This window comes from Siphateles boraxobius, unplaced genomic scaffold (assembly GCF_051911475.1).
Source record: "Siphateles boraxobius isolate OS27281-9 unplaced genomic scaffold, OSU_SipBor_1 13, whole genome shotgun sequence".
NCBI classification, from domain to species: Eukaryota; Metazoa; Chordata; class Actinopteri; order Cypriniformes; family Leuciscidae; genus Siphateles; species Siphateles boraxobius.
Window position 1 is genome coordinate 10,106,851 of NW_027508733.1, and position 16,148 is coordinate 10,122,998.

The following is a 16,148-nucleotide window of genomic DNA, read 5'->3' on the forward strand; positions in this document are numbered from 1 at the left end:
GCGTAGAGAGCGGCGTACGCCTTCTTTTGTGCGTACGCAACGTTTATAAATGAGGCCCCAGGAGACGTTGGGGTTGTATCTTTTAAGCAGGATTGTTTATTTGCTGTAGTCTGCTGCATCCAAAATCTTACCCAAGTCTAATCTAAGGGAACTTTACATGGCAGTTTATATACATTTCAAGGGGGTGGGATTAATTTCATAGAGGAGGGGACTCTTGAACAAAACATGTAAAGGAAAGTACATGATTCAGCTGGTTACCTGATTTCATCAGGTAACAGTGTTACTCAGAGCCTTGAGATGCTAATCCAACCAGCCTGATTAGATCAACAAAAGGCCCAGCTGACCTTTGAGATGTGACAAGAGGTTAATGTCCAAAACCTTGATTGCCTCAAAAATGGAAAACAGTGTGTGCACTTTCTCAGTTAAAATACTGTTGAACCTAAATTAAAACATTTAAATAAATTTGTAATCCTACAGTAGCTTCACTGTTTGAATAGTTATGCTGACTGGATTGGAACACTCTCAGTATAGGGCAGGTTCCTAAATCTACATACCTCATTTACATGCGTTGTTCATCACAATGTTAAGCCCTGCCCCTAAAATGTTTATAAATTGCAAGGGAACGTTTCCCTTAGTGAGACTCGAGACGAGCTTGGAAGACTACAGAGACACAGAGCTTGTGTTCTCAATAAAGATACAAACCTGAATCTCCTGGTCTTCACTTCTGAGTTTTCAAACACTTTAGAAGAAAACTTAACAACCCACAGAGTAGGTTTGGGAAAAAATTGTCATTCTGAAAATAGATGTACTCCCCCTAAATAAAGTCTGTCCTATTCTCATATCATATATAACTGTGATGTTCTGCTAAACGACAAGCTTTAAAACACTTTTTTCCCTCACTGCTGAAAATTATGTGTGAAATCTTTTCTCGTAGGTACGTCGCCAGTGTAGGCTTCATAGTGAATACTTCTACATCACTCTTGTTAACATAGTCCATAGCAACAACAAAAACATATTTTTGACTTTATCTAGTGTTTTTTTTATTGTTGGTAAAAACAGTAGAGATGCGTTTTACCTCAAGGGGGCATTTCCCCCACTCTACCCTATTTATCATGATGTAGGCCTACTTAAAACATAAAAAATGTCAGAAATATATCAGTTTGTTCATAATTAGTGATGTTGTACCATGAGGATATTGTCGTTTGTGTCCCAATCTGTAGTGAGCCAACATCCTTACTGCCCTAACCAGTGTCTGAATTTGTGAACACGAAACACGACATAGGGAGCTTATTGAGAATAAGCTCTATTATATATCTATTATATCTCAATAATAATTCTATGTTTGAGAATATTCTTGTTTGAGAAAAAACATGTTTAAAATGTACACTTTTCAAATATGTGTTAAATATGATCAATGTTTTGCTATTGCTTTTCTCTGTCTGTGTCAGACAGTTTCTCATCATGGTTTAGGCCTATTGTTTCTGTAAAATAGAAGAGAGACTTTATAGCAGCAGGACAGGAAGAAGCTCTTCACCTATATACACACATGCTCTAATTACCCATTCTCTCTGACAAACTAGTCTGTCAACCAACAGATCAAACCACATCTCTGAAGAACACCAACCGCAGCATCTTTCAGTTTGACTCAGAAGATGAACTTCAGTAAACTGGTGAGATCACGCTTTTAAATTTTTCCATGCACTAAAAATGAGAGATGTACACAGCCATTTTAAAATTAGACTTATACTCCATTTCACTGTAGCATGTTCATCATATATTTTCACACAATATTCTTCTAATTTTAAATATTTAACATCATCAATGTTAAATTTCAAAGATTATCAAAATGATAAAAAAATGAATGTTTTCCACTGTTAAAAACATAGTTCTATTATAGTCTTATTATAAGATTATGTAACCATATATAACAAGTGTAGAGAGCGGTTGTGCATGTGCACTATAGGAGGGTCAAACTCTGTCAGGGGAGGATTCACATGCAAGATTAACCGTTCTGTTACGCTTGTTTTAATCAGTTTGAGTTTTCACTGAACAACTGAACATGTGTCACGCACTTGTTTTGCTCTGTTTGTGCTGCTGCCGTCTCATTGGTAAGTTATTCATATATTTGTGTTGTGTCATTTATTTGCATTTCAGTTACAATTAATTTATCATGTAACTTTACATTTATTTTGCTACAGAAGATAATTTTAAAACGCATTGAAAATAAATATATTGATTTAACATGTCTGATTGTTGATATTGGTCACCTTTCATTATGTTTAGCATCTCTGCTACTGTTCTTCAATTCATATTTAAAGGTTAAAAACTGATTTCAGGCATTGTAAGAGCCATAATCAGTGACAAACCCTCTTCATGTTCTCAGGTGTGTTTGGTGATTCAGTGTCAGTGATGGAGGGAGATTCTGTTACTCTAAACACTGATGTTACTGAAATGCAAGAAGATGAAGACATACTGTGGAAATATGGAGCTAAAAAGTCTCTCATAGCTCAAATCAGAAAAGCTACTGGAATCTTCTCCACATTTGATGTTCCTGATGGGAGATTCAGAGACAGACTGAAGCTGGACGATCAAACTGGATCTCTGACCATCACAAACACCAAAACTGAACATACTGGAGTTTATGAAGTACTGATAACTGGAGCAGAACAATCTTTAAAAACATTCAGTGTTTCTGTCTATGGTGAGTAGAGACATAATTTGTCCTGTCCTTTGTATTTTGTTAGCTATGTACATGTTGAAATGTTTGATCATTTCATAGTTTGAGAAGAGACACTCCAAAACACATTGAACTGAAAATAAGATTGTTGTTTAGATTCATCCATATTTCTCTTTATTCTCTCATATTTTCCAGCTCATCTGCACACTCCTAAGATTACCAGAGACTGTTCTTCTTCATCATCATCATGTTCATTGGTGTGTTCATCAGTGTTGAGCGTGAGTAATGTGACTCTCTCCTGGTACGCAGGAATGAGTGTATTGTCCAGCATCAGTGTGTGTGATCTCAGCATCAGTCTCTCTCTACCTCTGGAGGTGGAATATCAGGATAAAAACACCTACAGCTGTGTGCTGAACAATCCCATCAGCAACCAGACCACACATCTGGACATCAACACACTCTGTCACACATGTGCAGGTAATACAGCACTGATGATATATGTGTGTATTTACTGACCTGATCTCTGTCTTCTATTGTAGATCAGACTGATGCATTCATTCACATTAATGACTGTCTCTCTTTCCTCTCCTCCAGTCTCAGTGTCTCTGATAGTGTTGATCTCTGCTGGATCTCTGATGATTGTTGCTGCTGTTGGGATCTTCTGCATCTACAAGAAATGTAGAAAAGTTGACAGCGGAGGCAAGTGTTACAAAGTATTGTAACAAATAATGCTTTTAAAATTTTCTCTAAATATTTTTGATTGATTAATAGCCATATCATTTAATCAATTATTGTCTCAATTATTTTCATAATTCCTTTTTATAAATGATCAAAATTAATTTTTATTGTTAATTTTTATAATAAAAAACAACAACTAGAAATGCAAAAACAGAAATGAAAATCTGCATGTTTTCAGCAATAAAATGCTTTCTCCATTTTATAAACAATCTCATGTGTAAAGAAACGTCTCGGTTACGTATGTAACCCTCGTTCCCTGAGTAGGGAACGGAGACGTTACGTCGGATGACGACGAATGGGGTTTCGCTTAGAAAGCCTATCAACTTCGAGTATTACAAAACGAGCCAATGGCAAAGAAATGCCATGGGTCTGCGGAATTTGCATGACGTAACTCCGCCCCACCTCTTGGGTATAAAAGGAGGACGCCAGCAACAGGCAGATATGTTTCTTCGCTGAGGAGCCAAGACTGAGCTCAGGCGATCCCCGCGGTACAGCGGAAAGTGGCAGGCAGACGTAACGTCTCCGTTCCCTACTCAGGGAACGAGGGTTACATACGTAACCGAGACGTTCCCTTTCGTTGTCACTCCGAGTTACGTCGGATGACGACGAATGGGGTTACCAGTCTAATCACGCCACCTTCTCAGCTGTTTTCCAGTGCCCTGCGTAAATCTGAGATCCCTGTCGTGAGACTGGCACTGACGAAGGGTGAGCACCCCAGTGTTTTCCATATGCTTCCTTCGGGAGCGTAGACCACCTTGATGGTTGATGTACGCTACAGTGGCGGTATTGTCTGAACGGACTAGTACGTGTTGACCCCTGAGCAACGCCCGGAAGCGGTGCAGGGCAAGGCGTACTGCCAACAACTCGAGGCAATTGACATGCCACAGCCGCTGGGGTCCTGTCCAGGAGCCCGCAGCAGCATGTCCATTGCACATGGCGCCCCAGCCCGTGTTGGAGGCATCTGTTGAGACAACAACATGCCGGGAAGCTCGTGCCAGGGGGACACCGGCCCTGAGAAAACCGAGGTTCGCCCACGGGGTGAAGAACTGACGGCAGGTCGGAGTAACTGGTACTCGGAACGTGCCGTGTTGCCATGCCCACCTCGGGACTCGGTCGCGAAGCCAAAGCTGAAGCGGTCTCATATGAAGCAATCCGAGCGGCGTGACCGCGGCTGCAGATGCCATATGCCCCAGGAGCCTCTGAAAAAGTTTCAGTGGAACCACACTCTTGCCCTCGAATTGTCTTAGGCAAGTCAGCAGTGACTGCGCGCGCTCGCTCGTAAGCTGCGCGGACATGGCGACCGAGTCGATGTCCATACCGAGAAAAGAGATCCTCTGCACGGGGCAAAGTTTTCTCTTCTCCCAGTTGACCCGAAGGCCCAGACGGGCTAGGTGCCGAAGCACTACGTCCCTGTGTTCGCAAACCTGATCTCGAGAGTGAGCTAGGATCAGCCAGTCGTCGATATAACTCAGGATGCGAACCCCTTGTTCTCGAAGGGGAACAAGGGCCGCCTCGACGACCTTCGTGAAGATGCGAGGAGACAGGGCTAGCCCGAAAGGGAGAACCGCGTACTGGTATGCCTGCCCCTCGAAAGCAAACCGGAGGAACGGTCTGTGTCGAGGAAGAATGGAGACATGAAAGTAGGCGTCCTTCAGGTCGATCGCTGCAAACCAATCCTGGGGCCGTATGCATTCGAAAACGCGTTTGGCGGTGAGCATCTTGAACGGCACCCGGTGAAGGGAGCGGTTCAGCACGCGCAAGTCCAGGATTGGCCGTAACCCACCGGTTTTCTTGGGGACAATGAAGTAGGGGCTGTAGAAGCCGGACCTCATCTCGGCTGGAGGGACAGTCTCGATTGCACCCTTCGCCAGCAGGGTGGCAATCTCTGCTCTCATGATAGGGGCATTGCCACCGACCAAAGTGGAGCGGACTCCCCTGAAGCGGGGAGGAGACCGTGCGAACTGAATCGCATAGCCGAGCCTGACGGTACGCGCGATCCAGTGGGACAGACGGGGAAGCTCTAGCCAGGCTCCCAGGAACTGAACCAACGGGATCATGCGAGCCACAGGCGTCCCCCCGGAGGGGCAGCGAAGCGGAGTAACTGGCCCAGATGTGGACGGCATAGCGGCCCGGAGAGGGGGCACAGTTAGCAACCGCGCCCTGGCAGAGGGGGCCAGGGGAGGACCAGGCTGGTCGTCCCGCGGGGGCCTGCTCTGCCAGGGGTCTGGCGACAGAGGGGGACGGGGCGAAGCGGTCCGTGGACGGCACGCCGTGTCAACCGCCTCTGGGACAGAGGGGGGCGAGGAGAGCACGGCTTGTGGGCGGCGCTCTGTGTCGCCCGAGAACTCTGTGAGCTCAGGGAAGAGGGGATTGTTTCTGACTTTAACCACATTAGGGTGCTGCCCACCCGTGGGTGAGCAGCGGGGAGTGGAGAACAAAAGATTCTCCCCCGGCCCTCCACCGGGGGAAGGAGTGGTCCTGCTACCACCTCCTGCGAAACAACCATCATCCCTGAGCAGCCCGTCTCAGGAGCGCCGCTTGGCCCGGCGTTTAGCGGGGGGCGGGGCAGGAGAGGGCTGTGGCGCCTTCTTACGGCTTCCTCCGCGACCGGCCCTGGATGGAGGCTGCTGCGTGGTCCGGGCGGGAGGGGCGGGAGCCGCAGGAGGGCGCCCTCGGCGGGAAACAGGTCGAGGCGTCTGCCCGGCCGGCAAGGTGGAGGCAGCAGCGGGCCGGCGGGGCAGAATGTGTCTGATGGCCTCGGTCTGTTTCTGGGCAGTTGAAAACTGTTGGGCAAAGTCTTCAACTGCACCGCCGAAGAGGCCGGCCTGGGACAAGGGGGCGTTAAGCAGACGGGTCCGCTCAGCGTCCCGCATGTCAGCCAGGTTCAGCCACAGATGTCGCTCCTGGACCACAGCTGTGGACATCACCAAACCCAGGGAGCGCGCGGTAACCTTCGTCGCCCGGAGAGCAAGGTCGGTCGCGGCGCGCAGCTCATCAAAGAGCCCTGGGTTTGTCCTACCCTCGTGCATGTCTCTGAGTATCTGGGCCTGGTAGACCTGCAGAGTGGCCATAGCATGCAGTGAAGCAGCCGCCTGTCCCGCCGCTCTGTAAGACTTCGCCACCAGGGTCGACGAAAATCTACAGGCTTTGGATGGGTGCTTAGGCTCGCCCCGAGAAGAAGCACTCTGAGGACATAGTTGCATGGCAACAGAGCGTTCAACCGGGGGAAGCCCAGTGTACCCACGGGCAGCTGCCTCATCGAGGGGAGGAAAGGCGGATGAGACCAGCGAGCGGTCCCGAGAAGACAGGGGGGTCTTCCAGGACTTCGAGATCTCATCATGCACATCCGGGAAGAAAAGTATTGGGGTTTGCCGAGGACGAGGGTCGGCGGCCTTACCCAAAAACCAATCGTCCAGCCGCGAGCGCTCAGGACAGGGTGGAGGCCTCCACTCAAGTCCGATGCTCGCGGCTGCCCGGGAAAGCATGGCCGTCATCTCCGGATCAGACTCGAGCACAGCCGTATGCACACCGGAAGGTGGCAGCTGTGACGAGCCCTCACTTCCAGAAGAGTCAAACCCGCCTAGTGATGCTGCAACAGACATGGCATCTTCCTCTGTAGCTTCAACTGAAGCACGCGGGCCACCAGAGGGTAGACCCGCGGGAATCAGCAGTTCACTAGCGGGCACCGTCATTGAAGAGGGGGGCTGGGGTCGCGGACACATAGTCGGCGCCTTGTTCCAGACCGTAACCCTCAGGTCACCCTGGCCACCAGCCGCAGGACGGGGGGTGGATGAGGGGACTCTCACTCTTGCGAGTTCACGGAGTCTCGACCGTAATGACGCGATGGTCATGTTCCCACAGAGAGAACATGAGTCATCCACGAGCGCTGCTCTAGCATGATCAATGCCCAAACATACTATGCAACGCTCGTGCCCATCAGAGTCCGATACCAATCTGCCGCAACCAGAAGTACACGGGCGAGACATCTTTAAAAAGACGTGCCACGTGTAAGCTCTTTTAGTGAGAGAAAACTCAAGTGTTGAAGCACCCGGGGAGAAACGCACCGACTGGCAGACCACTGCAACAGATCAGCAGGAAGCACGCTCTCGCCGTAGATCGCCGTCACACCAACACTCGCGGTACTCGTTTGTAAAGCTGACAATTCAGAGATGGCTTGTGGAGAGAAGAATACACTTGGCTCCGAAGCGAAAACATATCTGCTTGCTGCCGGCTTCCTCCTTTTATACCCACGAGGTGGGGCGGAGTTACGCCATGCAAATTCCGCAGACCCATGGCATTTCCTTGCCATTGGCTCGTTTTGTAATACTCGAAGTTGATAGGCTTTCTAAGCGAAACCCCATTCGTCGTCATCCGACGTAACTCGGAGTGACAACGAAAGGGAACCCCATTCGTCGTCATCCGACGTAACTCGGAGTGACAACGAAAGGGAACTGCTAATGCTCAAATTAAAATTTCTATGAATGATGACTTAATAAATTTCCCCATCCAAGAAATGCAAATGACTTTATTCTTGTTAAACATAATTTTTATTTATAAATGAAAGAATGATTCTCTAAATTTAATGGTAAACACACACTTGTTGATGGTTGATGCCATTTTTCAAAAAAAAAAAAAAATGTATCGGTAAACATTTGATTAAATGTGTGCAATTAATGTTTTAACTTTGACAGCCCTAATAATTATATTTTGTAAAGAAATATTTTTTAATGTATCTTTTATTGTTGAAACAGTTGAGACTCGTGCAGAAGAGATCACTTACGCTGATCCAGTGTTCTTCAAAAGAAACGCGGTAAGACAATTAATAAGATTACACATAAAAATACACGTCACAGATTACAATTTTTGAAACTAATTTGTTAAATGAATGTAATTACATTGATAAAAATAACATTTTAAAGTTTGTACAACAAGACTATAACAAGTCCTTTTGAACAAATAATGTTTTGATTAAGTAAAATAAAAGTTCTTGTGTCAGATAACTACTAGCTAGAAAAAATATGCTAAATATTATTTCATTTATTATTATTATTATTATTATTATTATTATTATTATTATTATGCACATTTTTTATTATCATCATATATTTTGTTATGCATTGTTTTTGTTTTGTTTTGTTTTTTTATTACAGAAAGTAACTAGGGAGGATCACGTGGATTATGCCCCTCTCAACATGAGCAGATGATCAAACTTAATTATTTTTATAAGTACAAGACAGCTGTTTGATCACTTTCACTGTAAACCTCCTTTCATGTTTCATCTTAAAGTACAGAGCCCCTAAAGAGATGTTAAAAAATTAGTGGGGGAGGGGAGGGGATGGGGGAGGGGGGAGGGGTCACAAGTGTTGCACTCCCCAGAGAAACATTGCGTTCTCTCGCAAAACTTTAATTTATTTTTAAAACTATATTTTTCCTTCCATCACATTGTCTCTTTATGGGCTCCGTAATAAAGAGACTATGGGTATGAATCTCATAAAAAAAGTGCAAAACATAAATGTAAAATAGTGTCTTTAAAATACCTCCTTTATTCATTTATTTACAAATAAACCGGCATTGTTTGATCTCGGTATTGTTTGTGTATTGTTGGACAAATAGCTCGTGCGTGAGAATGTGTCTGCTGCTGGAGGTTTGTGATTGATGTCAGTTTTTGAGGCCTCAGTATTCCATTTGAGTAAAGAGTGTGGTTGAAGGGCTTTTTCCATTCCTGCTCACATGAAACCGTTGACTTCTGCTCTACAGAGTTTTTTTTTTTTACTGCAAAACACTGAACTTTTGTTCACAAAAAGGTCTTAAATCAAACACTGATATTTTTGTGAAATATGAAAATATCTCATATACTTTGTGTGCATATATGCAACATGACTGTATAAACGCATGCAGTGATCGTGCAGAAAAGCTCTGCTTATTTCCAGCACTAAGAACCGAGGCAGAAGTTATTTCTAGGAAGAACTATTCTTTAATCTCACATTTTTTTAAAATAAAGGTCATATGTTTTTTTTCTGTCAATGTCTGGGAATTATTTTAAGAATAAATGTTACGTCATATAAATGTCTAGGGGTCAGAACATAAAGTTTAAGATTTTAAAGAGCAATAGTCAGGGCTCTGCCACAGCACCACAACAACAAAGTTCTTTTCAACAATTTTATTCAAAAGTTCTTAACACAACACAATTTACTGCAATGCCAAAATAACAAACAAAAGTTTAGTCTGCCTGGGGGAGTTAATTTAGTACTATAATACAACTAAATAACAGAAATGTACACTCTCCCTACCTGACAAAAAAACAGGAGAAAACAGGGGATAGCAAAATAAAAATGGCACCCACCTCCCTACAGTTCCCAGACAATGAACAAAGCAAATAATCAGATAAATAACAGTGTAGTGGCCGTTTGTCAACATACAAAATAAAATTAACTTAAATCAAACCTTCAAACGACAACTTCTAGCACCCTGGGTAGGTGATGTACGCAGGCAAGACATAAAATCAATTCCAGGCTGGATTCAGGGTTTGTGGCTGGTTTATTTGTTCCAACTGAGCAAACAGTATCTCTCACGTTGGTAAACAACCATATGCCCATCACCCAGGTGCTACAGGTCACCTCCTACTTTCTATATTTACCTTCACCTGTGCCCACTATTGCCCTCAGGTGTCTAAATCAAACATTGTAGTTATTAAACTTACCAAAAATAAAGACTAAACATAAATAAAAACAATTAACTAAACAGACAAAGGAACATTACCAATATATATATATATATATATATATATATATATATATATATATATGTGTGTATATATATATATATATATATATATATATATATATTACTAATGTAAACAAAATCATAACAATAAACAATTTAATTAACAAATTACCACTACTGCAAGCAAACTAATGTAGCTCCAACAAACAGCTTAAATTATAAAGCAAGAGGTATGAACTGGGACGTTTTACAAAGCAACAGAGCGTGGGCTCCAGCAGTTAACCGTAAGCAGCAATAAAGCAACAGTTCTCTAGGCCAAAGCAACAGAAAGAGGCACAGGTCCATGACAAGAAACACAACAGCTCACAACAACTGGGCCGGGCAGGACACAGACCATGGCCCAGTCCCAATTCGCATACTAAATTCGTCCTAAATAGTATTCGAAAATAGAATCAGTACGTCCCAAATCATAGTATGTTGAAATGAGTGTTCCAAAGATACCCGAATGGTCTACTATTTCCGGTCAGAAGTGAAGTGCAGAAGTGAAGTGCAGATCGATACACACCAGAACCTGTCTTAACGGAGAGTCTTGGCACTTCCTATTAGCCCAGTTGTATATCATCTTGGTTGCAGTTCCATTAGAATTCCACTGGAGGTGATCGCGGGCGAGTGCAGAATGAATGGGAGTCTATGGAGCTAGACGGCTAAATGTATCCCTTTCTCCTGCTTGTCCTTGAATCAACGTAGATTTTATTGTTGATTCCACAAGTTCAATACAGATTATAGTCCAAAATTCGAATGAACGAGTACTTATGTCCTTTTGATTTCTTACAGGTTAGGTCATTGTTGGCCGGAACACGCTAGCATTCTGCTATTATGTGACGTCATCACATTTTTTAACAGATTTTTAGAACAGATAAGTCAACTTAAAAATGCAATTTTCAGCTGAGTATATTATGTAACTGGCAGCCAGTGTAAAGCCCAGAGGACTGGTGTGATGTGTTCATATTTTCTGGTTCTGCTCTGAATCCTGGCAGCAGCGTTCTGTATGAGAACTTCACCTTGAGAACTTCATCTTTCTTCAATCAGCTGAACAAATTCTTAAGCTCGAATGGATACTTTGACCATTTTCAACCTGGTTTCTGACCGCACCACAGTACAGAGACCGCGCTCATAAAGATAATAAATGATATTCGCTTAAATACTGATACAGGCAAATTATCAGTGCTGGTACTACTCGACCTCAGTGCTGCATTTGACACTGTCGATCACAAAATACTTCTTGACAGGCTGGAAAACTGGGTCGGGCTTTCTGGGATAGTCCTAAAATGGTTCAGGTCATACTTAGGAGGCAGAGGTTATTATGTGAGTATAGGAGACCATAAGTCTGAGTGGACATCCATGACATGCGGAGTCCCTCAAGGCTCAATTCTTGCGCCACTCCTATTCAACCTGTACATGCTCCCAATGAGCCAAATAATGAGAAAGAACCAAATCGCTTACCATAGCTATGCAGACGACACACAGCTCTACTTAGCCCTATCGCCTAACGATTACAGCCCCATTGACTCCCTTTGCCAATGAATTGATGAAGTAAACAATTGGATGTGCCAAAACTTTCTTCAGTTAAACAAAGACAAAACTGAAGTCATTGCGTTTGGAAACAAAGATGAAGTTCTCAAGGTGAACGCATACCTTCAGTCTAGGGGTCAAACAACTAAAAATCAAGTCAGGAATCTGGGTGTGTCTCTGGAGTCAGACCTTAGTTTCAGTAGTCATGTCAAAGCAATAACTAAATCAGCATACTATCACCTGAAAAATATTGCAAGAGTTAGATGCTTTGTTTCCAGTCAAGACTTAGAAAAACTTGTGCATGCTTTCATCACCAGTAGGGTGGATTATTGTAATGGACTTCTCACTGGCCTTCCCAAAAAGACCATAAGACAGTTGCAGCTCATACAGAATGCTGCTGTTAGGATTCTGAGCAGAACCAGAAAATATGAACACATCACACCAGTCCTCAGATCTTTACACTGGCTGCCAGTTACATTTAGGATTGATTTTAAAGTATTATTACTGGTATATAAATCATTCAATGGCCTAGGACCTCAATACATTGCATATATGCTCAGTGAATATAAACCCAACAGATCACTCAGATCATTAGGATCACATCGGCTAGAAATACCAAGGGTTCACTCTAAGCATGGCGAGTCTGCTTTTAGCTACTATGCCAGCCGCAGCTGGAACCAGCTTCCAGAAGAGATCAGATGTGCTCCTACAGTAGTCACATTCAAATCCAGACTCAAAACACTTCTGTTTAGCTGTGCATTTACTGAATGAGCACTGTGCCACTGTTCGTCCGACTCTTTGCACTGTATTTTATTTTATGTTTTAATTATTCTGATTTCATTTGGTTATTTCTGTATTTTATCTTTTATTCTAAACTGTTTTAATTATTCTGATTTATTTTGATTATTTTAATTTCTTCTATGTAAAGTACTTTGAATTACCATTGTGTATGAAATGTGCTATATAAATAAACTTGTTCCCTTTACGTTATTAAACCCTTAACTAGGGGTGGCACGATCCGCTTTTTTTGCCTCCGATACCGATTCCGATACCTGGGACTCAGTATTGGCCGATACCGATCCGATCCAATACTAAAATAATAATTAAAAAAACAGTGCCAAATTACCTAATAAACTGTATCTGTATGCCTCACTGTGGGGAAGAGACTGGGATTATTCTTTTGTTAAAGGCATCAAAGCTTGACTTAAATATTATTTTCCTTACTTTGTAAAACAATACATACAAAATATATACTATATAATTAAAATACATTTATTTTAAAATTTTAAGCGCAACTTTTTAATGAAGCAGCAACATATGATACATAGATTTGACATAAAAACTAATGCTATCAATAAACTGCCATTGCGTAAAAGTATTGTAATATGAAAGGCTCCAATTCAGAGCTGCACGAAACCTTATGCGCATCCCGTGCGCAGAACGATGCGCTCGAAGCAACATGGAGTCACGGCGCGCAGCGCTTCGCATTGAAAAGTTCAAAGCACAAAAGTAAGATATACATATATTTCTTTATTTATTCATTAGTTTGAGACTTTTAACAGTTTTAAATTTCAGTTAATATGCGTGTGAAGAGCAATTATATCGCTCTCTACTCCAGTGTTGTGATCACTGAGGAGTTGTGATCTAACAGACACCCGGTTGAAAGTAACATGTGAAACTCCAGCACGTTAAAGTCCTTTTATGCAAACCATAGACCTTTATCTACATATCTACGGAACATTGACTCATCTTGGAGAGAGTTTCATCGTGTTGACTGTTTTACCCGAGCGCGACACGCTGTTTGAGTGCTGAGAATGACTGACAGCCGCAGCGGAGGGAAGCACTTAGCAGCTAGGTGAAGATTAATTTAACGATTTAAATCTGTACCTCACATTAAACTATATGTAATGGCTTCAGAAATCTTGGAATACAGTACACGAAAACATTATAGTGCTTTATAATGTTTTTGTGCCTTTTGTGTTGTATAACAATAACATACGTAGGCTATACAATATCGGATCGGATTTGGATGGTCTCGTCTGGCGATACCCGATCCGGCAAATATTGCTAGTATCGGAGCAATTCTCAAGGTCGGACATTGGGGAATTTTACTCCTATAATGCACTGCGCGCGCATAGCAACGCGGCGAAGGGTAAAACAACAAGCGCCCGCCATTCTCTTGGTCGGCGTTACGTCACAAATCATGTGACCTGCATAGCAACAAGCCGCGAAGGGTAAAACAAACCTAAGGCAAAGCCAGAGGCAAATCAAAAAGGTATCTATTCACAGAAGTTTTGCTGTGGATTATGTCAGTTATGGATACTAACGGACTACTTTGTATTAATGATGAATGATATCTGTGTATGCGAATGTATGTCGGTTGTGAGAACTGAAGTGAATGTAATAAAACACTCACGTAACGCGCTTTGTGACTAGCTAACGTTACATGTCTGTGAAAGGCGCTAGCAGCTATATGAATACAGATTTTCTTCTTCTATTACAGAATGTCTTATCAATATATAGACAGTCTGCTAGCGCCTGCATTGACAAGGTACCACAGAAAGCTGTCGCTTGTAGGTTTAGAATTGCAATCTTGTCCCTATCGGCATCCAGCTGAGTCCTGGGAGAACAACCCAAAGGCATGGCCCAGGCTCGAGTATCCAGATATATATAATTACCTCATCAAATCCCCTGGTATGAACACCATGTGTACATACCATGTGTCCTACACTTGCAGTCATGTTTAAATTACATTTGTATTTGTATTGAACTAACACCTCGTCCAATCGCCTGGAGCCATTTCTCTCTCCTTTCTGGCTCAGTTGCCTCGCTAGGTATCATGTAAAACTTGAGGTCACTTCTCTTTACGCTGTTGTTTGTGCAACTAACAACACAGCAGTTTTTAGGCATGATTCTCGGCGCTTTTATCTTCCGCTTTCGTGTTGCTTAATGGCGGGCGCTTGTTTGTTTTACCCTTCGCCGCGTTGCTATGCGCGCGCAGTGCATTATGGGAGTAAAAGTCCCGGATGTCCGACCTTGAGAATTAAGCTACACGAAAGCGGAAGATAAACAAGCGCCGAGAATAATGCCTAAAAACTATACATTTATGCAGTTAGCCTTTATTGGCTTTTTTTTGGAAAAAACAGTGTCCCTCACTGACATTTTACAAGCTGTGCCACTGACAGACAGCTCATTACAGCCACTTTGTAACACAGTGCTTTTGAATGAACAGTTTTTTTTTTAATTAATAAAAAATCGATTATAGTTAATGTAATCGATGCTTGATGGGTATTTAAACATGACTGCAAGTGTAGGACACATGGTATGTACACATGGTGTTCATACCAGGGGATTTGATAGGGTGGCCATACGTCCGGATTTTGTCTGGACAGTCCGGATTTTAAGCCCCTTGTCCAGCGCAGCCTCAAGCCGGACACTCATTTGTCCTCCTTTTTGGAGTTGCGCTGAATTGTTTAAAAAAAGTTAACCTATAACAATCCCGCACATTGATAGCGGCTCCCTGATGCCCAGAAATTAGTTAAAATCTCCTGGAATCTCGAGCCGTGCATGCGAGACAGGACATGACGTATGTGCTCCAAACCGTGCAGCGCGCGGCAGAGAGCGAGAGACCTTGCGTGCCCTCAGCGCCCCCGCCCCCACTTGTCAACAAAATATATGTGTCCTTCTTTTTGGTGTTATGGAAATAGCCACCCTAGGATTTGATGAGGTAATTTGTATGTCTGGATACTCGAGCCTGGGCCATGCTTTTGGTTTGTTCTCCCAGGACTCAGCTGGATGCCGATGGACAATATTGTAATGCTAAACCTACAAGCGACAGCTTTCTGTGGTACCTGGTCAATGCAGGCGCTAGGAGACTGTCTATATATTGATAAGACATTCTGTAATAGAAGAAGAAGATCTGTATTCATATAGCTGATAGCGCCTTTCACAGACATGTAACGTTAGCTAGTCACAAAGCGCTTTACATGAGTGTTTTATTACATTCACTTCTCACCACCGACATTCTTTCGCATACACAGATATCATTCATCATTAATACAGGGTATTCCGTTGGTATCCATAACTGACATAATCCACAGCAAAACTTCTGTGAATAGATACCTTTTTGATTTGCCTCGGGCTTTGCCTTCGGTTTGTTTTACCCTTCAAACACGGCGGCGGCTGTTGCTATGCAGGTCACATGATTTGTGACGTAACGTCGACCAAGAGAATACCGATACTGAGTATCGGATCGGCGCACCCCTACCCTTAACGTTATTTTATTCTTTTCAAATGTATTTTCTGTCATAGCAGCAAATATTATTAATAATTATAATTATTATTCAGAAGACTTTCGGTCGTTACCACGGCAACGATACGTCACGTTACGCACGCTTCTTACCCATAATCATTTATTTCACCCGCCACCTGACTACAG

At 43.1% G+C, this 16,148-nt stretch overlaps 2 protein-coding genes across 2 annotated transcripts in view; both read left to right on the forward strand.

Moving 5' to 3' along the window:
* The window catches only part of LOC143736324 (uncharacterized), a 200,062-nt gene that overhangs the window by 141,828 nt on the left and 42,086 nt on the right, over window positions 1–16,148 (forward strand). The gene's annotated exons all lie outside the window — the stretch shown is intronic.
* Window positions 1–16,148, forward strand: part of LOC143736377 (SLAM family member 5-like) — a 42,822-nt gene that overhangs the window by 1,371 nt on the left and 25,303 nt on the right. The window contains exons 2-4 of the mRNA XM_077227117.1: window positions 2,384–2,701; window positions 2,873–3,181; window positions 3,278–3,390. Coding sequence (XP_077083232.1) covers window positions 2,384–2,701; window positions 2,873–3,181; window positions 3,278–3,390 — 740 coding nt within the window. The remainder of the gene's footprint in view (window positions 1–2,383; window positions 2,702–2,872; window positions 3,182–3,277; window positions 3,391–16,148) is intronic.